At 50.1% G+C, this 26,733-nt stretch overlaps 1 protein-coding gene across 2 annotated transcripts in view; it reads right to left on the minus strand.

Moving 5' to 3' along the window:
- TNS1 (tensin 1) overlaps positions 1 to 26,733 on the minus strand; it is a 203,906-nt gene that overhangs the window by 64,993 nt on the left and 112,180 nt on the right. For both annotated transcript variants that reach the window (XM_011964571.1, XM_011964572.1), the window contains 7 exons: positions 25,914 to 25,997; positions 21,496 to 21,608; positions 20,981 to 21,041; positions 20,681 to 20,756; positions 19,971 to 20,100; positions 17,325 to 17,390; positions 15,876 to 15,992 (listed from right to left, as the gene is read on the minus strand). In XM_011964571.1, coding sequence (XP_011819961.1) covers positions 15,876 to 15,992; positions 17,325 to 17,390; positions 19,971 to 20,100; positions 20,681 to 20,756; positions 20,981 to 21,041; positions 21,496 to 21,608; positions 25,914 to 25,997 — 647 coding nt within the window. The remainder of the gene's footprint in view (positions 1 to 15,875; positions 15,993 to 17,324; positions 17,391 to 19,970; positions 20,101 to 20,680; positions 20,757 to 20,980; positions 21,042 to 21,495; positions 21,609 to 25,913; positions 25,998 to 26,733) is intronic.

Raw genomic sequence — 26,733 nt, forward strand, 5'->3', positions numbered from 1 at the left:
AGGTGGGTGTGAGCAGAGGAGCCCATGTGGTTCCATGTGTGAGAGGTGGCTATGAGCAGAGGAGCCCATGTGGTTCCACGCAGAGAGGTGGCTATGACTAGAGGGGTCCATGTGGTTCCATGCATGAGAGGTGGGTGTGAGCAGAGGGGTCCATGTGGTTCCATGTGTGAGAGGTGGCTATGAGTACAGGGGTCCATGTGGCACCATGTACGAGTAGGTGCAGAGGAGGGTGGAAGATCTGGGTGGGTATCTGCTTCCTTCCCCAAATAAGTCCATCTAGGGCTAGGCTGAAAGTGACTCACTTATGCAGAGGCCACCAAACCATGGAGCACAGGCCTGCTTGGGAGACAGAAGCCAGGGTACCACCCTTGGGCCTTTCTACCTTTGCATCACATGAGGAGCACCCATCTGCTTCTCAAAGGTTCTTAAGCAATGTACAGACAGAGAGAGGAAGGCAGGGAAGAAGGAGAGATCTGAGAAGCTTTGAGCTTTCATATCAAAATCTGATCTCACTGCCCCTGGAGAAGGAGAAGAACACACATCAAAGAACACTTTGCTGCTAACAATTTTTTTAAGCAATCAAAGGCATAAGTCCCAGATAAGCAGCCAGGGCATCGACTGCCTGTAAAGATGTAAAGACTGGGCAATCTGAAGCTCCCCACACCCATCAACAGGGCACAGGGAGATAAATGGCCCAGGGGTTGAACAACCGAGGTCCAGTGTCCTGGAACCAGGAGTGTCTGAGGCAGGACACCCAGGTCCCTGAGAGATAGTCTTGTGAGTGCAAATAATGCTTGAGCAAAGAAAGAGGGGCAGGAGAAAAGGGACTTTGGGGTGAGACTCCTGAGTCCCCTTTGCACAAGAATGAGCCAGGGCCTTGTCAGAACCCTCTAAAAGTTGCCTTGTTTTCCCATGTCCACGAGCCATGGTCACTCATCCCACCTAGACAGATGCGTGGGGTGGAAGGATTCTCCTCAACTTTCAGAAAATCTAGAATATCTAGTCCTGGCACCTGTTCCTGTTTCTCAGATCCCCCAAAGGCAAGAGAGTTCTCCTGAATGTCAGACCTCCATCCTTCCAGGAGCAGCTAAAACTCACCTCTCCAACTCTGCCCCTAGATCTCTAACTAGCCATGGTGTAATAAACAGACCTAGAGAAAACGCTGCCTGGCTACAGCAGCAGCAGACTGGGAGCCAAGGGGCCAGAATTCTAAGGGGTGATTTTGGACAGGCCTCAGTTTACTCCACTGTGCAATGGCAGAGGGCAAGTATGGGTGATCCCTAAAGTCCTGTTTGGATCTTGATCCTCAAGGATACAACTCAGAGAAGATGCTCTACCAGGCACTGTTTGGATCCCAGAGCCTCTGAACTCGGCGGTCCTGTTTCTCCTCTCCTGCTTGGTCCTGCCCGGGTGGCTTCAGGCTCCAAACTTGTATGAGGCTGTTTCTGAAGGAGCCACGGAGCCCCTGAGGCTAGGACAGAAAAGGGGACTTAGAGGAAGTCTGTAAATACACGCCAGGCTGCAGAGGTTCCCAGGGCCATGCAGGGCAATCGAAAGGCTGATTTATTTACATCAGTGAAATGCTGAAACTCAATCCCCGGAGCAAGCTGACCTGGCAGACAGCAGCAGGCAGCTCCTCACCCAGAGCAGAATTAGCTAGTCCACAGCCTCTCGAGCCTCTCCACTGGGGCCGGCAGAGGGAGGGGACAGGGAGAAGGCTGGGGCTGACCAGCTCAGCCACTGTGGCTCCAGATCCCTTGGGCTGGCCTCTCCCTTCCCCATCACTGGCCTGCACGTGTCTCCAGGACACAGGCACAGCACTGGGCAGAGCTGGACAGGCAGGCTTCCCACATTAACTCAGTTCCTATTCCCTAGGTTCTCAAACCCCGACTGCATAGGCCAGCAGGGCAGGGCTCCTCAGGACTCCTACCCTTGCAAGAAGTGATGAGAAATGTTATGCTGAGAAATGGTGGGTGTCAGAATCCAAGCTCTATCCCTACCTGGCTGTGTAAACATCAGTAAGTTACTTAACCTCTCTGTGCTTGTTTCTTCATCTGCGAAATAGGCACAAGAGAACTCAGGTCACAGGAGAGTCAGGAGGAGTACAAAAAATTATGGGTACCTAACAGTATCTCACATATGGGAGGGTGTATATTAAAGGAAGTGAGGGGATAGATTCTCCTCCTCATCCCTAACCAAATCACTGGCTGGGAGCATCAATTAATACAATCCTTATGAAGGCCAGTCTGGCCCTGTCTATAAAAATTATTTCTTCATATATTCTTCTACCCAGCAATTCCACTTCCAGAAATGTGTCCTATAGATAGACTTACCCAAATGAAGATGGTATATGTGCAGCGCTACTCACTGCAGCATTCTTTTGGAAACAGCAAAAGATTGGAAACAACTTAAATGTTTCTATGATTTAAAGGCAGTTTTTAAAAACCTAGTTATTAAAACATAGCACACACATACAGTGGAATAGTATGCAGCTGAACAAAATGAGAAGACTCTTTACCTGCTATTATGGAAAGATCTTTACAATGTATCATTCAATAAAGAGGCTGAGGCCAAAGCCAAATCCTTACTATGGCTACAAGGCCCCAGGTGATCTACTCCCCGTTACCTTATTTCCCAACACAACCTCCATTCAGTCACGCTGTCCTCTTCCTGGCTTCCCAAACATCTCAGGCGGGCCCCTGCCTCAGGGCCTTTGCACCTGCTGTTACCTCTGCTTGGAATACTCTTCTCTAGATATTTGTCTGGCCAGCTCCTGCACTTCTTTCAAGTCTTGGCTCAAGTGTTTCCTCCTCAGAGGGCCTGGACTGACCAACTCCCCTTTTTAAAAATGTTAGCTAATTCAATGCCCACATTCCCAATCACCCTTACTCTGCTCCATTTTTCCCAGAGTATTTCTCAAGTTCTAACAGGCTCTGTCAGTTACTTATTATGGTTGTTTTTAAGTGTGTTATTGTCTGCCTCCAATAGAATGGAACCACCACATGGCAGGGATCTTTGTTTCATTCATTGTTCCGTCCCCAGCATCTGGAACAGTAAGTGGCCGGCACAGAGTAAGCACTCAGTAAAGACCTGTTGGATGAAGAAGCGAATATGACTGAGAACAGCTTATGTACCAAAGAACATAGATGATGTGGGTTTTTTCCTTCTCTTCATCTTCTTCGATTGCATGGACTCAAGGTTAGGCCTATCTTCATGTCATTCCCACCCTCCTGCATGCTGATGTGCTTTCTCAAAGGGAGGAGGCCATAACCTGCAGTCTGATGGTCACTGATGACCAGTGCCAGGGAGGTAGGACCCCTGAGCAGAGGGAGTGGGTCACACCTGGGGATGGAGCCCGGTATTTAGATGATGTTGGGGAAAAGCTTCACAGACACCTAGTTCTGTATAATGGGAAGAACACTGGACTTGCAGCCAGAGGCCTCAGTTCAAAGTCCAGCTCAAGAACTGGGATGGTTGAAGGTGAACTCGGGGAAGCATTTTATAAAGTGCCACCCATGGTCAGGTAGCGGTATTAGCAAAAGTTAATGCTTAGTCATGACTTCCTGTATAATAGTTGCTGAGCTAGGCGTCCAAAGATTATTTCTGTTAATTCTCAATGCTGTAAGACAGGTACTAGCCTTCTCCCCACTTTACAGGTAAGAACACTGAGGCCCAGAAAGGCTCAATGATTTGCCCAAGGTCAACAAAAGGCAAGAGGCAGAGCTAGGGCTCAAGCCCAGACAGCCTGAGTCCCAAGACCATGCTTGCAATCACTACAGGACCTCCCAAGGATCTTCCCACCTAAAGACTATCACCTCCCAATGACGTAGGTTCCGCCTCTTCCCAGCCCACTCTAAGACACTGTCCTTAATTTTAAAGGAGGCAGCCTATTACTGAAGCTATGTGAGCTCAGTGGCTTTGGTAGAATTTTAGAAGGTCTTGTGCCTGGGAGAGGGACATAGAGAAGAAAGAAGGAGATTTACAGGGGATGAATCATCCATGAGCAGCTGAGGAAGTAGAGGGAGGGTTATCAAAGGAAAAAGGACTGATCATTTGCCAGACCCCAGATCCCTTGAAACCTTTTCCCATAAACGGCCTCAGAACCATCCATCAGACAGAAAGCAGGGACTTGGAGAGTGGACCAAGAGGGAGGGGCTCTGCTGCAGGAAGATGGGGTGCCAGGTAGCAGGCAGGGGAGGCGGTGGGTAGATGCAGGCAGGCTCCAGGGAGGATGCCGCCTCTCCAAGGCTGATGGAGAGACTGGCCCCAAAGCCAGGCCAGGACAATGAGTGAAGAAGCTCAACTTTGCCAAAGCAAATCAACCTCTGAAAAGGCAGGGAGGAGCGCCCAAGGTCTGAATAGATCCAGCAAGGAATCATCTGGAATAATCTAGAAAGAGGACCTTCACCACAGAGGGCTAGATGCTGCTGTGAGCTGAATGGGGAGGCTGGAGGACTGGAGGCTGAAGGCAAGAAAGCCCACTGTGGGAGCCACACACCCACCAGAGCCAGGGGTGGCATCAACCCGCCCCCACCTGCGTGGGACTCTGAGTGGCCTGGTGGATCTCCCCAGGCAGCCACATGGGGAGGAAGTGAGGAAAGGCAGCCCTCAGCCCTCACTAGGGCAAGAAATGCAGGCTCTGTGGACACATCTACTGCGGGTTTGGTGTTCCTTATTTTGCAAAGGTTGCTTTGAAAAACTGAAAACGAAACACAGGAGAAAAGAGGCCCCTGCACCCCTTCAATAGCAGACAGGGGAATGGAGCCCCAGGACTCTGATGAGAGCTTCCAGGACAGCTCAGCTCAGCTCAGCTCCTGGGAGCAGCATGGGCCCCAGGGAACACCAGCCCCTCCCTTGGCCCCACACTGCAACTGTTCTCGCCTCCCTGGCCTCCTGCAAGGGTGTCCTGGCCCTCAGCTCACCTCCACCACCTCCAGCATCCTGCTAAGATCCCACCACCCCACCACAGTGACCAGAGCAATTGTGTGAGGGAGCCAGTCAGATTTGATTGTTTCTCTTTCCTTTCACTTTCCAGACGTTGAGCAACATTTTTATGCCACTTCTTAATCTGAAAAACAATTCTGCCTTCAGTGCCGTCTATCCTCCCAGGGGTCCTTCAAATGCAGACCCTCTGCAAAGGCAGCCCCTCTGATCACAATCATCCCCAGAAGACAGGGGACTTGCCCGAGCCCCTTACCCACAGGCTGTGGGTCAGAGTGGACACAGCACCGGGCTGACACCCCCACCCCATCTCCAGACAACCCCAGGGCACAGCTTTCTGTATCCCCAGGACTTGCACAGTGGCCACCACCTAGCAGAGGATCAGTTAAGTATCTGGAGAAGAAAGGAAGGAAAGGAAGAAGAGAGGGAGGAAATGATGGGTGCAAAGCAGCTTTAGGTGGGTAAGAAAAAGTATTTGATAGAAGCTTAAATTTCTTTTATTGGATATAATTCGAGTCAGTATCTTGGGGTCCTGACAGGTCCGGATGACTTGCACTTGTCTACAGGTCTGGCAGGAGAGGAAACAGGGAGGGAGACTGAGGGGAAAGAGTTCACACTCCCCCGACCCCTGCCTCGATCTGGATATTTGAGCACAAGGGAGCAGACTGTGCCCAGAGCTCCGGCTAGCTCTGAGCGTGGCTCCGGCCTTCCAGCCTGCACCTGATGGCAGAGATTACAGAGCACCAAAGGCACATTCGCTCGGGAGGGTATTGGTTTACTGTGTGTTCCATGGGCAGAGGCTGCTGCCCAAGCATGCCAGCTGCCTCGCAGAGCAGGGCCAGCTAAGGGTCCAAGGGCATTGAGACAAACCCAGCGCTGCTCGACAGGGAACAGTGCAAGCAGGTGGCTGGCGGATACCGGGTCAGTGGTGTCATATTTTTACCCGCAAGGTCAGGCTTGCCTTGTATTTGAATTCTCAAGACTCTGATTGTGCCAGTGAGTCAGGAGAGGACTCTCCTCTTGGAGGAGGCAAAAGAACCAAGAATCCTCCTCAAGGAGCTGTCTCATCCAGGCCTCTGTTTTGGCCTCTATGCAGACCAGCACACACTAACATCCACACCTCTTGTCCCTCAACATCTCTACCCAAGGGGGCCAAGAGGACAAGAGGACCAATCTCCCTGCCACAGCTGATTCACCCTCTCACAGTTGGGAAGTTCTACCAGGGGGCTAACCCAAACCTCTCCTGCTAGTATCTCAGCCCTTTGTCCTGTATGATGTGATAGATCAAGGACAGAAGCTTTCAGTAGCATCTTTGAATTCCTCCCTCCCCTGCTACTGCCCCCACCACCTTGAAGTCACAGGCCAGAAGGGGCTATCCCCTCTGGAGGCCAGGTGACCATTTCCCAACAAAAATCAGTTCAGGGCTGAATCCTAGGCTCTCAGCACCCACATATAGAAACTCACCCCTGAAGTCCTCTGCTCAGATACAAGGGGCACATGTATCACTCCCCAGGAACCTTGGACTATTTCCCTGAGTTATCTGGGACCACCTGCAATCCTGTACTCCCCTCTCTTGCTGGTTTCTCCCACGTCTTACTCAAAAGTTCAGACGGCAAGAATGTCAGACCCTGAGAAAATACATCAAAGGCAAACTGTGTGGTGCACATGAGTTCCCTCCCACAGCCCCACCCAGAGGGAGCGCTGGGACTCTGCTCCCCACTGCTGAAGTGTCTCACTCTTGAACCTGGAGGACACCTTCTCACCACTCTCCCATCTGGCCTGGGCCCCAGGAGATGAAGGGACACAGGGCTACATAGGCCCGGGACTGGCTGGAAGATAGAACTCATGGGCTTTTTTGCTGTTCTGCCATCCAGGGATCTGAAACTCGGCCTCCCTCTCTGTGTAATGGGGCAGCCTTTCCAGGCTAATCCAGGCACCTCTTCTAAAGCTGGAAAGAGATCAGGCCACACAGCCTAAAGCATTTTGGGCTACAGATGAAGATCATAAAATGACAGGTAGCAGTACAGATCCCTGACTGGTTGCAGACCCACCATGTTGGAATCCTGCCTTCACCATTTATCCAGAAGACTTCCTTGGACAAGGTCCTTAACATCGCTGTTACTTGCCTCAGTTTCCTCATCTATCAAATGGGAACACTATTTGTGACCAGATGTTAATGTGAAAGTACTTCGGTCTCAGTTGTAAAAGAGGCCTGAGGACAATGAATGATACATTTCAAAACTAAGGCAGGGGACAACCATGCAGGCCTTGCAGAAGAGATGACTAACATCAAGAAGTGAAAAGACCACTCACAGAATATATCTGCAAATATATACCTGATAAGGGACTTGTTGCCAGAATATAAAACGAATGCTTACAACTCAATAATGAAAAGACAAAACAAAAATTTAAAAAGTAAACAGAGGATGTGGATGGGCATTTTTCTAAAGAAGACCATAATGGCCAATTAACACATGAAAAGATGTTCAACATCATTAATTCTTAGGAAAATGCAAATCGAAACCATAATGCGATACCCTTTCACACCCACTAGGATGGCTAGAATCCCAAAGACAGAAAGTAAGTGTTGGTGAGGTTGAGGAGAAAGTCTCATACATTGCTGGTAGGAACGCCAAATGGTGTAGCCACTTTGGGAAACAGTCTGGCCATTCCTCAAATGATGACACACGTGATCCAGCAATTCCGCTCCTGGCTATCTACCCAAGAGCAATGACAACCTAAGTCCACACAAAAACTTGCACATACAAGTTGACAGCAGCATTCTTCATGCAAGCCAAAAAGTTGAAACAATGCAAATGTTCATCAATTGATGGTGATGTATGGATAAACAAAATATGGTATGCTCTACAATAGAATATTATTCAGCAACAAAAATGAATAAAGTAGTGATACATATTACAATGTGAATGCACCTTGAAAGCACTGGGTCAAGTAAAAGAGACAAGACACAAAAGACCACATATTGTATCACTCCATTCACATAAAATGTCCAGAATAGACAAATCTACAGAGACACAAAGCAGATTAGGGTTGTGAGTTGGGGGCAGAAATGGGAGTGGCTGCTGCTGGTTATAAGGTTCCTTTGGGTGGGGGTGATAAAACTGTTCTAAAATGAGATTATGGTGATGGTTGTACAAGCCTAAATACACTAAAACCCATTGAATTGTATACTTTAAACAGGTGAAGTTGTGGTATTAAATTATATCTACACAGCTATTAAGTGTTTAAAGAGAGTGATGGCTGAAAACAGTTTTGTGGTTCCAAACTATACCACCATACACACCACGCACAAACATATGTATTAAAGGTGTAAAAAGATCAGGAAGTGGAAGATTGTAAGAGGAATTGTGGAGAGCATGGTGTTTGGCAGCAAGTCCCACCTTGCTATGGGCGTATCCCTCATCTCAGTGAGTCTGCTCAGAGGCTCAGCAGGCACCTGAGGGTGCATGGAGGATGTGAAAGACAGGGGCCTAACTGTGCTGTGGGAACAGGGGCGGGGGCACACTGGCCACCTCAACCCAGGTCTTTGCGGGGGCCAGAAGTGCTGATGGTTTACTTTGGACCAAGGTGAGAGAGAGCCAGCTCCTGGGCTACCTGAAATGTTGTCCATGAGGGCCACCTGCAGGAGTGAGAGATTTCAGCAGGATGAGGCTGGAGGGAGAGAGGGATGACTGGGCTGAGGAAGGGGGTCCTGAGCATCTGAACAGAACCACGTTCGCCACCCAAAGGGAACAGGGAATGAAAGACTTTTGGGCAGTTGGACGGGGTCTCCTAAATACCTACAGAAGTGCCTCAGGAGAGAAGCCAGAGGGCATTCAATGCCTCCAGAATCTTCCACTGGCAAAGAACCCAAGAGATATCATTTGTGTCTCTGTCTCCACACAGAGCATGCCTGTGCAACCTCACCAGGCAAGAAAGAATGTTCTGGAATGTTCCCCCTTTCTTCTCTTCCTAACCCTAAATACGTATGTCAGGAAAACAGAAAGAAAACTTACTGAGTCTCCCCACCACCATCACCACCCCCGCCCCCCAACCAACACACACACACACACACACACACACACAGAGCTAGCAGCCAGATAGGAGCTGACAAGGGGGAGGAGCAAGTTCACCAGCACCAGGCATATTTATTTGTTACCAACTGAAGGACCTTGTATTACCTGAGAGTGGCTAGAAAAGGGATGAAACTTGCCCTAATGTCATCTGGGGGAAGGGGAAACAGGGTAGACTTAAAGGGCAGAAGTATACAAAGCAAGTAGCATTTTAATCACATCCTTCAAGTTCCGCTTGTTCAGCCCAATAAGTACAAAACAACACCCACCTATAGGTGTTTGGGGAGGATTAACCAAGAGGACATACAGTCAGTGGTGCCTAGCACGCAGAAAGTACACAGTGCTCTCATCTCATGGTCATCGTCAGCATCAGCGTCCTCAACACTGTTAGGGTTTTGGAGCTGGAAGCCCTTTTTGAAATCCATTATCCTCAATTCGCTGATAATGAAACTGAGAACCAGAGAAGGGAAGTAATTTTTCCAAGGTCACATAGCAAGTTGATGTCAGAGGCATGTCTCCTGACTCCCAAGAGTGGGGCTCCCAGCACAGAGCCAGCTATAGATGGTTCCCAGAGAGCAGAGGGACATGGTGAATGTGGGCTTTTTCTAAAGAGGAGAGGGCTAAAATCACATCTGTATCTTCTCTCCTCCAGCACTTCAATAATAATAAAAACAGACACAAATCACTGCCAGCATGGCATGCACCACTCTGCTTTTCACATTTTATGTATATTACCTCATTGTATATCAGACAATGCTATAGCGAAAGTACTGTTATTGAACCCATTTTACAATTAAGACATTTGGATCTCAGAAAGGCAAAGTTACTTGGCCAAGAAACACACCTGTAAACAATAGAGCATAGAACCAGACCTTCTGATTCTGGGTCCCCCGGCCTCAATCCCTAGAATAGAGATTGGTCTGTTCAACCTAATTTCCAGCTTCTCATCTTCTATGCACAACTTCCTTGCTCCCTTTGAAGCTAGGCATGGGTGTGTGGCTTGTTTTGGCCAATGAAACATGAGCAGAAGGAAAGCATGTGAGTTTTAGGCAGGAGCAGTGTGCAAGTCATGGTGTCCTCTTCCCACAGCCGCAGCAGCAAAGGAAGCACCTGCAAGATGAAGCCACCCTCAGCCTAGAGTATCTGTGATGAACAGAGACCTTGCTGACCCCCAGTGGACACATAGAATGAGCAAGAAATACGCTTTTGTTGGGTGAGGCCACTGAGAAGGTGGGACCATTTGTCACTGTGGCATAATTGAGCCTCTCCTGACTGATAAAACCACTAAGCCATGCTCCTTCCTGCTGTGAGCCCATGGGTTGGGCTCAGAAGGAAGCCTGGCAGGACCCTCTTAGGTCTTCACACGTCACGAAAAGACACAATGCTTGAGCTCAAAGAAATGGAAAGAAATACTATCTACTCCAGCCCTCACATTTCATAAGAAGTAAAAAGGACCTATGGAGAAGGAGTTACCAGAGACATCCAGAACCCAAATCTTCTGCCTCCCAGGCCAATGTCTATGCATGCCTGTCTATCTCTCCATGTCTCTCATCTATTTATTTCTTTCTCCTTCTTGGTCTCTGCCTGTTTGCTGTATCTCTTTCCCTCCCTCTTTCCTCTTTCAAAAAAAAAAAAAAAGTATCACAGAGTCCTTGGATAAGCCCAGCTCATAAGAAGTCATCACAGAATAGGGATTCCTGGCTCCAGGCAGAGGCTCCTCCCCAACCCAGACAAAAGCACTTGGGGAGTGGACTGGCACCCTGCAGAACTGTAAGATCTCCTCTGAGGGCTGAGAAGCTTGGGCACAAAACCAAGGCCCCCTGTCACCAGCTCCCAGTTCTGGTGGGATTATCCATGGAAACAAAGGAAGTACTGATGGTTGCCAAACAGGAGAAACCCAGAAGTGGGGTGGACACCAGCCCCTCACCCTTGTCAGCCAGGCTGGGAGGCTTGTCATTCCCCTGCATCACCCTGTCCTTTGTCCCTGAGAAATCTACTTTCTGAGAGCACCCCTCACTTGCCCAACCCCTGTTCCTATCCTCTGTTGAGTCAAGAGAAACTCTAAACAACCGATGTCCAAGGAAGTCACGGAAAGGTGGGGATGGATGAGAAGGCAGGGAGGAACCCAGGCCTGGTCAGCCCGCAGGCTTCTCAGAGGCAGAGGGCAGCCCACATCCCTTGGTTCAGGGCTTGCTTCCGAGAAGGCTTGCCCTGGAACACTATGGAGGAATTTGGAGCCTGCTCTATACAGCAGAGGCAAAAACACAGCGCCACCCCTACCCATGGGGACCTGGAATCTGGGCACGGGGCGTCAGATCTCAGGCCAAGTTGCTAATGGGGCTTCTGGAGGCTGCAAAACTGGTGTTAGCCAGAGTACTGAGCTGGCAGGCTCCAGACCTAACTGGAGAGGGGCAGAGGCTCCTGCAAGGAGGGGACCAGACCTCTCCCCATCACCCATCCTTGACCTCCCCTTCCTCCCTACTCAGGATCAAAGGCCTGGGGCATCCAAATACATGTGACCCAGAAAACTCCTTCTGAGGTATGAAGAGCTGCACTGTTGCCCCACTCAGATTCCTGTGTTGCAATCCTAACCCCCAGCAGCTCAGAATGCCACTGTATTTGGAGATACAGCCTTTAAAGAGGCAATTAAGGTGAAAAGAGATCATTAGTGTGAGCCCTACTCCAATATATCTGGTGTCTTTATAGGAAGAGATGAGGATAAGGATACAAGCCGAGGGAAGACGATGTGAAGATACAGGAAGAAGACAGCATCTTCAAGCCAGGGAGAGAGGCCTCAGGAGAAACCAACCCTGCTGAAACCTGGATCTCAGACCTGTAGCCTCCAGAACTACGAGAAAATTCATTTCTGTTGCACAAGCCCCCCGGGTCTGTGGTGCTTTGCTGTGCTGCCTGAGCAGACTAATAATACTTCAGGCATGAGAAGCAGCAGAAGGCACTGCTCTGGAAATAAAGGGTACCCAAGATGGCAGACACCCCACTCCTGGCCACTGTCCCACAACAGACAACTTTGTCCAGTTGGAGGGTCCTTATTATTGAGCTTCCATTTGATTCTTCACCCTCATCATGTCCCCCTGCTCCTGGCCCAGGAGCAGGTGAGCCCAAAGTCTCCACCACAGCCTCAGCTTGCTACAGAGAGACACAGCTGGACCCGTCCCACCATGAAACGGGCTTCCCTGTGTGGTAGTGAGTCCCTGTCATCATTAGGGCTTGCGAAGTGAGACAATGTTCCTGAAGGAGCCACCTGAATGGATTAGGGGTGTGGGTTCCGGGGTGCTGGTAAGCTGAGCTCCAAGGGAGGTAGAAAGGGATTTGGATTCCAATATCAACTCCACCTCTTGTCTCATGACTCTGGACAAGATTGCTAACCTCAGCCTACTTCCAGGGTCTTCCTCCAGGAAATGGGGTTGGCACAGGCTGAGCTGAGCTAATGCCAAGGCGGGTCCATACATGGGGGTTTCCTGCCCCATTGGCAAGCCCCCTCCCTCTTGGGTTTTATGACTAGCCTGGCCACCTGAGCCTGAGAAATCAGCCTTCAGAGAACAGAAATTCAACAGAATTCAGGAGAAGGCTCTAAGTGTCACAGTACTGCTAGCTGTAAACTTGAACTTGGAGTTGGTCTGGGGGACTGCAGGCAGTGAGGAAAGGGTTAAACGCAGAGCAGTTTCTGAGATGATGGTTAAGTTAGGGGCAGCAGGAGGGCCTCCTAGGGGACCAGGAGCTCTGAGCCCAGTGCTGGCCATGCCTCACTGCCAGGAGAGGGCAAGGTGGGGACACAGGTCACACTAGAGGATGCAGGCCAGAGATGACATCTGCTGCTGACTGCCTGGCTGGGTGCTCCCTGCCCCCGCCATCTGAGTCTCCTGGTGGGCTCCAGAGGGAATGGTCTGGCCCCTACTATCACCCTCCCGCAGTGGGCCTGAAATAGAAGAGGTAGGCAGGGGGCCACTTTCAGAAATGGCCCCAGGTCACCTTGGACACCCTTCCCTCTACCTATTTCGAGAGGCTAGCCACTCATCAGAAGCATTCCTGAGTGAGCGGCGCACACTCTTCTCTGTGGGTGGGGCAGGGGCTCAGCTGTTGCCTGCACTGAAGTCTTGCTGAACACCTGCCTCAGGGCGAGCCCAACGGCCTCTGGGGTGCCATGCTCCAGCGCACCCCCCTCGCCTAACCCTCCCTCTTTCTCACAGTCAGGATTGGGTGAACTTCTCTGTCCGTGGGTGAGAGGTAGCAGCCAGAGAGGTACTAGGCTCAGTGGGACCCAGGTACTGCCACAAAACCAGATGCCCAGAGCTGGCCCCTAGGGACGTCAGCCAACCCAGGATAGCATGGTGGGCAGCGCGGTGGCTTGAAACCCAGATCTGCTCTTGACTGGCTTGGCAAGTGGGGCAGGTTACTTAACCCCTCTGTGCTTCCGTTTCCCCATTCAAACATAATAAGAGTCACAGAATGGCTGGGAGCATCAAATGAAATGGCAATTACCAAGTTCTTGGTGCCATGGCTGGTGCGTGATAAATCCAGGCCTTTTCCCTTAGCCATGTCTTGCAATAACCTGACATGCTGGCCACAGTTGACACAAATGTGTCAGGGACCCCCGAGGACACACGGCCTGCAGCCCCTCCTCAGGTCATGCTGCCCACAAGGGGCTCAAAATGATTTGTTGACTGAATCCCCATTTCACAGCAGGGCAAACCGAGGCCCCAAGGGGCGGTATCTTGTCAAAGGATTTGAAGCCAGGTAGTTTGGTTGCAGAGGCTGCATTCTTAACCACATGCTAAACTGCCTCTCATGAAGGCTGCTACAGGCAGGTAGAGGGGACAGAGGGCTGGTGAGGGAAGGTCCTGGCTGCCTCTTCTGCCCCCTAGCCCTTCCTTTTTTCCCTCCTAATCCATTCCCTCAGACAGAGGGATGGAACCAGCGGGATCTTTTGGCCAGCTAAAGGTCAGCTCGTCCTGCAAGGACAGAGGGGCCCTGTCTGGAGGCTGAGAAGCTGGCCCTCTGCCGAGAGGGGGAGCCGCTCTCGGCTCTGCTGTCCCTGGGCTGCCTCCCACTCTGACCGTCTGCTCTTCTTCCTTCCCCCACAGCCAACTACATCCTAAGCCCCGTCTTTCCCACATCTCCTCCTCGCCCTTAATTATTTTACCTTTTATTTGCCTGGCACTTTATAGTTTACTAAATGTTTCTACATTTATCATCGCATTGACTGTGCACCAAGGAGAGATGGAGAGACAGTAAAAATTCTTTCCAATTGCCAAGTGTTCTTGTTAAAAATGCAAACATCCCCAGCACAACGACCAATTAGGCTGGCAGCCACTGAGACCTCAGAACAAATTCGCTCCAACCTCTGCTTTCTGCTTGGCCGCTCAGCGCCAGGGGATGGAGGAGTGCTTTTCGGGAGCAGCCTGGGGGGTCGGAGGGGCCTGGTGGGGTGTCTTGGCCAATCCAAGGGTGCTGGGCCCCTGGGGGAGGAAAAGCACCCCAGGAAGGGGTTGGGAACTGAGGCAGGTGTGAGGACAGGCCATCCACTTTTCGACATTGCACAGAAAAAATGTGCTCTCAGCAAGTCCCCAAATTCTAGCCCAACCACCCTCCCTCATCCCACCTCTCTCTGAAACTTGGTGCACATTCTTGTGCCCCCAAGGTCAGAGGAGAAATCTTTATTCAAGAAAAGGCCCAAAGATTTTCAGAGAGGAATCATCAAACCCAAAACCTTGGGGAGGGAGACGGAAGACAGCGCTGTGTAGAGGAAAGAGGGCAGGGGGAGGCCCCCAGGCCTGCCTGTCTCTAACTCAACTCTGCCATGGGCCCCAGGGGCCCCAGGATGGCACAGCCCTACCCAGGACTGGCTTCAGCTGGGAGGAGAAGCCGGACGCTGGGTGCTGGCATCCTTGAAAGGGCCATCCTGAGTCATGGGGGCAAATCAGGAGGTTCTGCCTCTGGGAGAGGTCTCAGTCACCCCACCTGAACACAGATCGGGAATGGGCTGGACCATCCCGAAGGTCCTCCCAGCTCCAACATTCTGCGGTCCTATGACCACCTCAAGAAAAGAAGCTCGTGGCCAAACCCCAGACAGGGCATCTCAAGAGTTCCTGGGCTCCGGGCATGCTCACTTTCAGAGCCCTCCCCATGTCTCCTTACACATATGCAGATAAACCACATACATAAATAGAACTCTCAAGAGATGACCTGAGTTGCAGTGGACGATTTGACATAATGTTGGGTTTGTAGCTAAATTAAACATGTATTAATTTCAATGCTGTTGCTTCTTTTCAAATTTCAGAGTGTATCAGTTTGTTCCCAGCTCTCAAACGTTTTTGTTGGCTATTGATGAAAGCTTGCAGGCCCTAGATCCTGTGTCTCTGTTCCTAGTACCCTGACCCCAGAGAACTCAGGCAGCGAGCCTGAGGAAACCCAGCAGTGGGTTTAATACACACGTGACAAATGCTGTTTCTGCAGCACAACGGGGGGTATCTCAAGCTCCACTCAAGGCCGCGTCCTCCAAGGAGTCTTCCCAGATCACTCCAGCTCTCAAAATCCCTCCCTGCCAATCCCAGAGAACTCACTGTCCATGGAATTTACTTGGCTGCAGCAATACACTTCCACAATAACCCCCTTGTGGCCATTTTGCTGCCTTCCTTGGCTCTGTCCTCATTTTTATTTAATATATTCATATATGTGCCTTATCTTCCCCCAGTGGACTGTGAACTCTCAGAGGCACCTCAGACTTCCCCTCTGCCTCCTCTCGAACCCAGATCTCTTGACAGCAGGCCAAGAGAAGCAAGGTCATGTGAGCAGAGGTTGTGCAGTTTGGATAGGGGCTGGGAGCCACTGGGTCCCACCTACCCTCCATGCCGTCATCTCGATGCCCACTGAAGTTGTCGTAGGAGTCCCAGCGGATGAGGGGGTCGGAGGTGTTATAGTCCACAGACACGCTCGGCCCGTTCTCCAGGTGCTCCATGCCTAAGTGGGATGGGAAAGGCAGGGGCAGTCAGGGAGGCAATGCAGAGAGGGAAAAGGATCAGCAGCTGGAAAAACAGAGAAAGCCCACAAGCTCCCCAACAGATGCTCCCTGAGGGACTTCTCGTTTTCTTGAGCATGGCGGGCGGGACCAGTGGTTTAAGCTGGACTGAGAACTGGGAGTCCAGTTTCTTACATTCTTGAAAAGGCTCATGCTGGGTCATAGGGGTAAACCAGGACAGGCACTGAAGAATGAAGACCCCCTGGAAGAAAGCAGGGAGGACCCCTGGCTGGGTGTCTGCCTCTTTGTCTTCTGTGTCCCTGGGACTTCTGAGGCAGTGCCAAGAGACCAGGAAGTCTGCCCCTGGAGTCAGACCCTGGGGGTGGGGGGCAGGCTGGTTATGAGCTGCATGGGGTCAGGGACAGCAGGGAAATCACAGCCCTGACATTGAAAGGACATAAAGCCTCCAAAGGTCATCCCGGGCATGGCCCTGCCCCCTCTTAAAATGCTCTCCACTCCAGACAGAAACCTAGGGAGCACGGCAGAATCTCCTAGCCACCCACAGAAAACCCAGCTTAGCATTAGGACAAATACCGAATGCATGCAGAGCGTAAAAGTAGATGATCGGTTGACAGGTGCAGCAAACCACCATGGCACATAGATGCCTAGGTAACAGACCTGCACATTCAGCACATGTATCCCAGAACTTAAGGTAAAATAAAAATAAATAAATAAATAAATGTTTAAAAACCCAGCTCAAAGACAGCATAGCTGCTAGTCAAGTCTGTTAGGGCGAGTTACCTTCCTGGCTTGGCAGTCCTTTCTTTAGTCTATCCAGAGTCCCTCTGCCCATAACCTAACTTCATCTCCTTTCATTCCATTCTCAAATAAGATGGTGAACAACTGGTCTCCACTTATAACCAGTCTAGAGGCTTCAAGGTTATTATTAAACTGGCCTTCAGGTTGAATCACCTCAGTTCTCATAAATACGCATCGTCTATCCAGCACCTTTGAGTGTCCCCTGCCCGCCAGCCACTCCCTCCATCTACCGTGGCCCTCAGTCTCTGAATATAACAGGCTGATGACCTAATGCGACCAGAACAGTTTATCCAACCCAGTGCCTCTCTGTCTGCTTTTTTATTTTTATTATCCAGAGATTAAGTCACTGGTTCATGTTTAGCTAGGGGTCCACTCTGAAACCCAGATCCTCTACTGATGGCCTGCCTCTCAAAGATAACTTGGTCATTGTGGAACAGACCGGGGTGGAAGGGTGGTGGGGATAGGGTCAGGATAAAAAGAAGGAGTGAGAGAATGAATTCTAACTTGGGTTATACCTTGAATTTTCTCTGGCCCATAAGAAAATACAAACTCCACTTTGCCATACTCTGGAAATCGATCATCTGGAAAAAGAGAAGGAAAAACAAAAATAGGCAAAAAGTCCCAAAAAGGACTCCATAAAAAGTTGTCTTCTAGAAAAAATTAAAATACCATATATGTACATGGTTAATAATATAATAATCAACGTATATTTATACATATATACATGATATTATACAATGGAATTAAATCTCCTGCCACGCTAGCCCCTGTCCTACTTGCCTGAGGTAATGAGGTAACTGACTGTATTTCTATTTCTTTTCTACTAGCAATTTACCTCTAAGACTCTATCTAATAGCCACTATTTTTATGCCACTATTTCCAGATACCTATTTTATTTTATTTTAAGATGGAGTCTCATTCTGTCACCCAGGTTGGAATGCATATTTATATTTTTGAGACAGAATCTTGCTCTGTCACCCTAGATGGAGTACAGTGGTGCGATCACAGCTCACTGCAGCCTCAATCTCTCAAGCCAAAGTGATCCTCCTACCTCTGCCTCCAGAGTAACTGGGACTACAGGTGCAAGCCACCACACCCAGCTCATTTTTGTATTTTTTGTAGAGACAGAGTTTTGCTGTGTTGCTGAGGCTGGTCTCAAACTCCTGGGCTCAAGCAATCCACCGGCCTCAGCATCCCACAGTGCTGGGTCTACAGGTGTGAACCACCATACCCAGCCAGACATGAATTTTAAATAACTTCTGTGGATTGAGCACTATGAATATGAATAATTTGGTTCACTTACACTACTACCCCCACTTCCTCTCTTCTTAAATCTGATTATTGTTTTTATTTATTCTATTGATTGTCTTTGAAACTTTAAATAAGATAGTTAAGCCTCTATTTCTTTTTCTCTTTTTAGAGACCAGGTCTCACTCTGTTGCCCAGGCCAAAGTGCAGTGGTGCAATCATAGCTCACCGCAGCCTTGCACACTTGGGCTCAAGTAATACTCCTGCCTCAGCCCCTGGAATAGCTGTGATGACAGGCACACGCCACCATGCCCAGCTAGTTTTTTTTTTTTTTTTTTTTGTAAAGACAGAGGTCTCACTATATTTACCAGGCTAGTCTTAAACTCCTGGCCTCAAGCAATGCTCCCGCCTTGGCCTCCCAAAGTGCTGGGATTACAGGCATGAGCCACCGTGCCTGGCCATGCCTCTATTTATTGATCTGTCAATTTTCGATGGTATTTCCTGACTCCCACTATGTAAGAGAAGGAAATCTGTGACCCTCCCTTCTCTCAACTTCTGCCCAACCCCTTATTTATTTTATCAGCTATTCCTTTATTTTTCCTTGTTAAGACTGCCATCATTTACATTCTATACTGTAATTATGATGGCATCTTCTGGCTCCAGTGCAAGGAGAGTTCATTAAAGAAACACCCTTCTACATGAGCCAGGCTACACTAAGGAGATCTGGACCCTCCTCCAAACCCCAGTTCCAGTCTTTCTCTGCCTGAGCCCAGTCTGGACACAGATCACTGCCCACTGCTTGTAGGAAAATAAGTTACAGCAAGGATGGCATCTGCTCCATGGGACACCTATCATGCCTGTGCATGTCTCCATCACTGCAGGCATCACTTCGTAGTATCAAGTTTGTGTGTCTCTCACTGAGGAAACTGTGAACTCCCTGAGGGTAGTGCCTGACTTCTTTCTGTTCATATCTATAGGGTCTAGCACATGCCCGACACATATAGACACACAAGTGATGCTTGGTGGATGGATGGGTGGATGGATGGGCAGATGGATAGGTGGACAGATGAATGAATATGTGGATGGATGGATAGATGAATGAAGGGATGGATTAATGGATGGATGAATGGGTGGGTGGGTAGATGGATGGGTGGGTGGATGGATGGATGGACGGATGGACAGATGGAAGGACGGATGTATGGATGGATGGATAGATGGATGGATGTGTGTAAAGATGAATTGGTGGATGGAGAGAGAGATGGGTAAATAAATGTGCATTTATATGTCCCAGGCATGAATGTGATATAGATAAAACTTCCAATGAATAAAAGAAAGAAGCAAAAGCAAACACCAAACCTTTCCGAACCACCTCTTCTTCTCTCAGAAAATGGTTCCCCCTTGCGGCGGCCACACCCCTCCACTATTGCTCTTCTGCCCTACAGGGTAATTATCCCCTGCTGGTCTGCCTGCCAACTCAACAAGATTTTTGAACTCCACCAAGGCAGAGACCATGTCAGGTTTCACTTTGAATCCCCAGCACTTGGTACAGATCCTAACACAAAGCAGATGCCCAATGAATGTTGAAAAGAAATGATTATCAATAGGACACATGTGACAAACTGGGAGGACAAGATGAAGGGGAGACAGGGAAAGTAATAGAAGGCTGCAAGATATAAAACAGCCCAAGGACTGGGAGGAATTTACCTCCACTTCTACTAACAACTGGAATTCCCAGACCATCCCGATCTCAACTCTCTCCCAAGTCTCTCTCAATTCTCTCCCATCATCATCCTGAGATTAGACAGACCACATGGCCCAGAAAAGATGGTCCCCATACCCACCATATCCTCTCAAACTGAGCTCCTCTCCCTGCCACAGGGGTGCCCACCCCCAGCTCCACTCAAGGAGTGCACCTTTGAAAGCATCATCAAGGTCCTCCTTCCCAAAGACAACCCCCAGGTCATGGATGGCACAGGTGTGGAACTGCACACGGAAGATGACGTCTCGGGCTGGGCTTCGGAACTTCTTGTGGTAGCACTTCAGCTGGGTGGGAAGATGGGCAGAACCAGTCAGGGGTCTGAGGCTGGGAGGTCAGGTCCCAGGGAGCCTCCTTATCAGCTCCACTGACTGAGCCCCCAAGGCTCACCCCAAACCCGATGAGGGAGAGCTCGTCAACACCAAACAGGATCTCAGAGTTCTGTGGGGAAACTTCTAGAACAGCAAAGAATTGGAGATCAGCCTTGGCCTCTGGGGACAAAAATGTCCTCCCAAGAAGTTTCTGCATACAAGTCAGAGTGCAAAAAGTAAGATGGATTTAAATGGCAGCAGGAAGGACTAAAGCTAGAATCCACAGAGTCCTTGTCACCAATAAGAAGCCAGGAGGTAACAGCTCACACTGAGTGGTATTTCCCTGGAGATGCTCCAGAACAACAGCTAAGCCCAGGGTGAGAGACACGGACTGTGTGAGACTGGAAGGTCTTCCAAGAGCCCTGAGAGTCTATGGTTCCAAGCCCGGCAGCCCAGGAGGAGTAGCTGTCTTGTCCCGAGAGGCAGGAAGGGAGTAAGAAAAGAAGAGGGAGAAAATAAACAAGGATGGGGCTTGAGACAGAGGAACAGCACTCACCAAGATGTCTCCCTTCAAGAGCAGTCCTGGCTCGATGGTGATGCAGACGCTAGTCTGGCTGTCTCCTGGGATGTTGCTAAGGGAGAGAGGTGGACAGAAACCGAGAAGGCTGCTGGAGGGGAGATGAGGGAGGGGCGTTTTCTCCCTGCTGCCCCTATGCCACAGAGTTAGTGGGAAATCTCTCTGACTCTGTCCTTTCAGTCCTCTTGAGAACACTCTCTCCTCTCCCCACCCTTCTGACCTGGTCCTTAGCCCTGGGCCTTGGGCATCCCTGGCCTCTCATGCCCATGTAATACTTACTAGATGCCAGACGTGTACACAGGTTGCATGGCCTGGTAGATGCGGAGAAATGGCCGACATCCTGTAAAAGTGGGGTGGGTGTTAGCTAAGACAGCAGAAACTGGCAGGCGGGAGGGGAAGAGGAGACAGTGAAGGGAGAAAGAGAGAAAGGAAAGAAGGAACGGGGAAGTCGAGGTAGGAAGGGGAAGGAGGAAAAGAGGAAAGAGAAAAAGAGGAAGCAGAAAGGGGAAGAAATGCCAACTTTTCACTTGTAAAGCAAACTAAATTTATAAAAACATTGCCCATCCAACATCATTGGCCAGCAGGCGCTGCAAATATCAAACCCATTTTGAAAATGAATAGATTGGGGCTTAGAAAAGTTCAGGAAGCAATGCACTTGAGAGTCCAGTGGAAGTCTTATGACCCTGTAGCTCTTATGTTGTCTGTTACTACCGAAGGTTGCCTCTTAGAGGAGAAGATGGAAGATGAAAGGGAGGAGTTGGTAAGGGGGAGGCTGGAGGGCTCAAGGCGGGTACCTCCTTTAGACTCAAAGTTGGGGATGCCGTGCATGATCACGTGGTGCAGAAACAAGGGCTTGTTGTTCATTTTGATGGAGCCGGAGAGCAGGCCGCTGAAGTAATGCACATACCTGCAGTGGTGGAAGAAGCAGCTTCAGGGAGAGAGGTCTGTGCTGGTGCAGTAATCACTGTTCTGTCTTTTCTAAGAACATTGCCCTAGATCGCTTACCTACTCTACCCTCTCCCCAACCAACATGGTCCCCCTCCCCAACCAGGCCTCCCTCCCAGACATTCCTGCCTGCTACTGGGAGCCCCAGGTAGGAAGAGTGAGCAGGTATACCAGACCTAGAGCTGGGTCAAGCCAAGCATCCCACTTGGAGTTCGCCACCGCCCTCTGGTGGTCAACATGAATATCTCTTTCCTGCTTCACTCCCAGCCCAAGAATCTCCTGCTGTACCAAAATTTCCACCCCACATACCTGACAGGCAACGTTTAGCTGCACAAGGCAGGCCCAACCACCAAACAGCTCTGACACCCTCACACCCCCACACAAAGCTCAAATCAAGCTTGCGCTCACACTCACAGCCCCAGTTCTGCCCACAGATCCAGTAGCCACAAGGGACAGTCTAGCAAATAGTGAGCAAGACTTTAATAGATGTAGTTCTTCACTTTCTCTACATCACACTAAAGTGCATGAAGTCCCTCTCTCTGTATCCTTGAGTTTACTTGATATTCGAGGTAACTAGCTTCTAATAAGTATTACTAACTCTAGGGTCAACATCCCCCAATACTTTTTTTTGTTGTTGTTTTTGAGATGGACTTTCACTCTCACTCTTGTTGCCCAGGCTAGAGTGCAATGGTGCAATCTCGGCTCACCACCACCTCTGCCTCCTGGGTTCAAGCAATTCTCCTGCCTCAGCCTCCCGAGTAGCTGGGATTACAGTCATGCGCCAACATGCCCAGCTAATTTTGTATTTTTAGTAGATACGGGGTTTCTCCATGTTGGTCAGGCTGGTCTCGAACTCCCAACCTCAGGTGATCAGCCCGCCTCGGCCTCCCAAAGTGCTGGGATTACAGGCATGAGCCACCGTGCCTGGCCAGCATCCCCCAATTCTTTAACAAAGATCTGTTGGAAGAATGGAAGGACTAACCCATACCTTCTCCTTCTAGACAGAGAGGATAAATAAGGTCCAGGAGGGGTCACTGGACTCCAGAGACACACAGCAAGAAAACACAAAGCTGGGAGTGGATGGGGAGAGCAGGAAAGAAGTCTGGACCCCAACGCATCTGCCCAATAAACTAGAGATCAGTCCTTCTGCGTCCATTAGTCAGCATTTTCCCTTTTCTTATTGGCCAGGGAATGCCAAGCTGAGTCAGTTAGACCAATCAGAATGTATGCCAAGGCTCTGCAGGAACCAATAGTAGGTCTCTGAGGAGGGTGGAACTAGAGCCCACATGACCATGATAAGATCCCCTCCTGTCTCTTGGCTCCTTGGCCCACCTCCAGGCCTGTGCGCCTCTGTCCCTGGGCTTGGGTGGGGCCTCCTCGGACTACTCAAGTAAGATAATCTGATGGGCAGTACCCGCTCCTATTCAGACCCCTGCCCCATTACTCAAGCCGGAAACCTGGAATAGCAGTTCCTATCAGATCTCTGGATCACGCCAACAGGATGTGTCTGTGTTCGGGGGACAATGAGTCCGGGGGCGGGTGACAATGAATGAGAGAGCTACAGGCAAAGCCCCTCCCTCTCTCTTTCCCTGCCTTCCTCTCCTCTATCTGCTCCACTCCCTGCAAGTGACATTGACAAGAAGGCAGGAGGGTGGCAACAAATGCATAGTAAACCCACAGTTGCACTTCCACATCTGGGCTCAGAGAGGTGACCCACCCACAAACAGAGGCAGTGTCAGATAGGAGCCAGGCAGACACGCCCCAACGGCACGCTGTGCAAGCGCATTTTGAACACCAGGTGATACGGTTTGGCAGCATCCTCACCCAAATATCATCTTGTTGTAGTTCCCATAGTTCCCTCGTGTTGTGGGAGGGACCCAGTGAGAGATAATTGAATCATGGGAGTGGTTTCCCCCATACTGTTCTCAGGGTAGTGAATAATTCTCACAAGATCTGATGGTTTTATAAGGGGAAACCCCTTTGCCTTGGCTCTCTCTCTTCTCTTGTCTGCCACCATGTGAGATTTGCCTTTCACCTTCCGCCATGATTGTGAGACCTCCCCAGCCACGTAGAACTGTGAGTTCATTAAACCTCTTTCTTTTGTAATTTGCCCAGTTTTGGATATGTCTTTATCAGCAGCGTGAAAATGGACTAATACACCAGGGAATCCCTAAATAATCCTATTCCTGAGAGGTGACACTGATCGCTGGTCTTCAGACCTTCACTGCTCAGACTCAGAGATGTGATTCTCTGCTCATTCTCTCCAAGTCACACTGTGCCATTGGAACAGCATGCTTCTCTCTTAGTATCCTTATCCTTCAAGGTCAAAGGTCAAACTGTGATTACGGTCAGCAGACACACATGGCAAGCCAGAGACTGAGAAGGCAGTATTTGACCAATCGTTCTTCTTCCCTGAGAAGACTCTCATTGATCCACAGCTGCTGTGTCTGGGGGCCTAGCCAGAATTTTCTGCACATAAAGACATCCCATTTCTGGTTGCTGACTCTGAGGCTGGCTATCAACTGTTTTGTGCCCACTATAAGGTGCTGGGTTGCCTGAGGACTCACTCACTTCTTGGGCTTCCAATTACATTGGTGGGAATAGCCCCCAGCTGGGACAGCAAAATTCTAGCCAGCCAAGCAAGGCAGGGTGATGGGGCATGTATTGAGACTCTCAGCATGGTGAGGCTAAAGAGCTCCAGGACTCACAGCTCTAGGCCCTTGTTGGCCCAGTCAATGTGCGCAGGGACTAAAAAGGCAAATGGGATGCTTTGGCCTCCAGGCCCTTCTAGTCAGTGCTATTCCTCTGTCTGGATCCTCTACCCTGGGCACATTCACTTGGAGGCTTCCTTCTCCCCACCCAGATCTCATGTTACACGTCACCTTCTCGGAAGGCCCTTCCATGTGAATCAGCCCTCTTGCCAGCCCCATCACTCTCTAGCCATCATAGTTTGCTTTTTCTTTGCAGCTCTCATGACTATCTGAATTGTTTCCTTATATGTGTATCATCCACTAGTAGCTGAGCTCCCTAAGCCCTTGCCTGGCAGATTCCGCACCATGTCACCAGTGTGCAGAACGGTGCTGACATCACAGCAGGTGGCAGGCCCACAACTCCCAGCAGCAAACGGAACTGGGTCTGTGTCCCACCATCCAGGTCTTCAGCTTGGGCTTGGGTTTCCCACCACCCTGGCTGCAGCCTCCCCCAAAGACGACCACCTGCCCCTGATGCTGCCTATGCCTTCCTGTGGATGAGATGTCATTGAGCAACACGTCACCCACGGAACAGGATCCCTCAGGACAGTGGGTCACACAACCGGGGGGCACTGCCCTGGCCCAGGCATTACTAGGCTTTCATGTACTTTCCAGTTCTGCCACTACTCGCTATAGACCCTGGCCATGTCCCCTCCCTTGGCTCAGCTTCTAATCTGCAAAATGGGATGCCTAGGTTGTCACATGACAGCTTACCACGATTCCAGTTTAGGCTCAAATTCACCTGCTCCAAGAGGTATTTCCCGACCATCCCCCTTAAAAGAGCCCCGTTCCCCTCCTATCAGTCCTCGTGTCTGCAGTGCCCTCTTTCCTTCCTAGCCTCGTTGCTGTCTGACATTGTCTTGTTTGTACGGTTGTTCGTTTCATGTCCATCTCTCTCATTGGGTATCAGTTCACCAAGGGAAAGGACTTTTTCCTATTCGCCTGGATATCTCAGTGCTTGGAGCCATAGTAGATGATTTAAAGTTTGCTGAATGAATAAATCCATCCCTGCCCTGTTTCCTGCCTGGGCTATTGTGAGACTCCAATGAGACCATACGGTTGAAAGCTCTCAGTAAAACTGTCTAAACTCTCCCAACAGAAGGTGACTCTTATCATGAGTCTCTGAGCTCCCACAGCAGGGGGCAGTGACGCAGTCTCCTGTAGACTCATCCAAGCACTGAAGCAATCCTGCCTCCAGGGCCAAGAACAGCACACGCCTTCCTATGCCAGCGCCTTTTTATCCCCAGACTCCTGCTTGCCCACGAAGGTTGCACTGCTCTCTAGCACAGGCCTCAGAGTCAAGTGCTGTGCCAACCTGAGGGCACACACCACAGGCTGGCTCCCAGGCTCTTCTGTGTGCCTGAGCTCATACCACTGCAGGATGGCATCTGAAAACATGTGCCTGGTACACCCTCACCTAGGCACAGCTATCCCATCCCTGTGAGTACACAAGTCTTGTCTCCACATACAGTGAGTGCACACATACATGCATGGGGCTGAGAGCCCCAGAGACCCACCTTCTTTGGGATGGCTGGCCAATGGGCACAATCTTATCCTCATAGAACCGCTTCATTGCAAACCGGTCCAGAGCCTGGTCCGCACTGCAGGGAGAGACAGGTGGTCAAAAGAGGCAACTCCTGCATCCAAGAGCCCCTTGTTTTCCCCACCCCTGCTCCCTCAGACCTGCAGAGCCCTCTGGCCAGCCCTTGTCCTGGAGGGAAGACAAGCCTCTTCCCCCTGCCATCCTGTGCTGAGAAGCTTTCTGGAAAAGAGTGCTTCAGCATCTCTCCAACTGTGTGGGGTAGCACTCAGCCCAGGCTTTAAAGCTCAGCGGCCTGGGAGCCCAGCTCAGGTCTACACTTATGAGCCCTATGTCCTGGTACAAGTTCGTGAATCTCTCTGAACTTCATTCTCCTCACCCATCAAATGAGTGTGATAATTGCCCCTTCCTCAAAGGTGACTATGGAGATGAAGCGAGGGAACATCCATAAAGGGAGATGAAGCGAGGGAACATCCATAAAGAGCTTGGCACACAATAGGGGTACAGGAGTACAGTAGGGGTGTAGCCTCATCTTTGCTCATCATTAAGCAAAGATGAGACTGGCTTGGGTTGCTCAAAGTCCTAACGCTACAGCCTCCTGGCAGGCCCTCCACAGAAGATTCTACCTGTCCTCACAGGGCGCTCAGAGAAATCACTTTGAAATGAAAAGATCATGAAGCTCCAGTGACTTCCCATCACTCTTAGAGCAAACTCCAAAGTCCTCAGTGAGGCCACGAGGCCCCATGTCTCTGCCACCTCCTAGCTTACCCTCCTCTTCCTCTTCCCTCACTTGCTCA

This window comes from Mandrillus leucophaeus, unplaced genomic scaffold, assembly GCF_000951045.1.
Source record: "Mandrillus leucophaeus isolate KB7577 unplaced genomic scaffold, Mleu.le_1.0 Scaffold70, whole genome shotgun sequence".
In the NCBI taxonomy this organism is placed as follows: Eukaryota; Metazoa; Chordata; class Mammalia; order Primates; family Cercopithecidae; genus Mandrillus; species Mandrillus leucophaeus.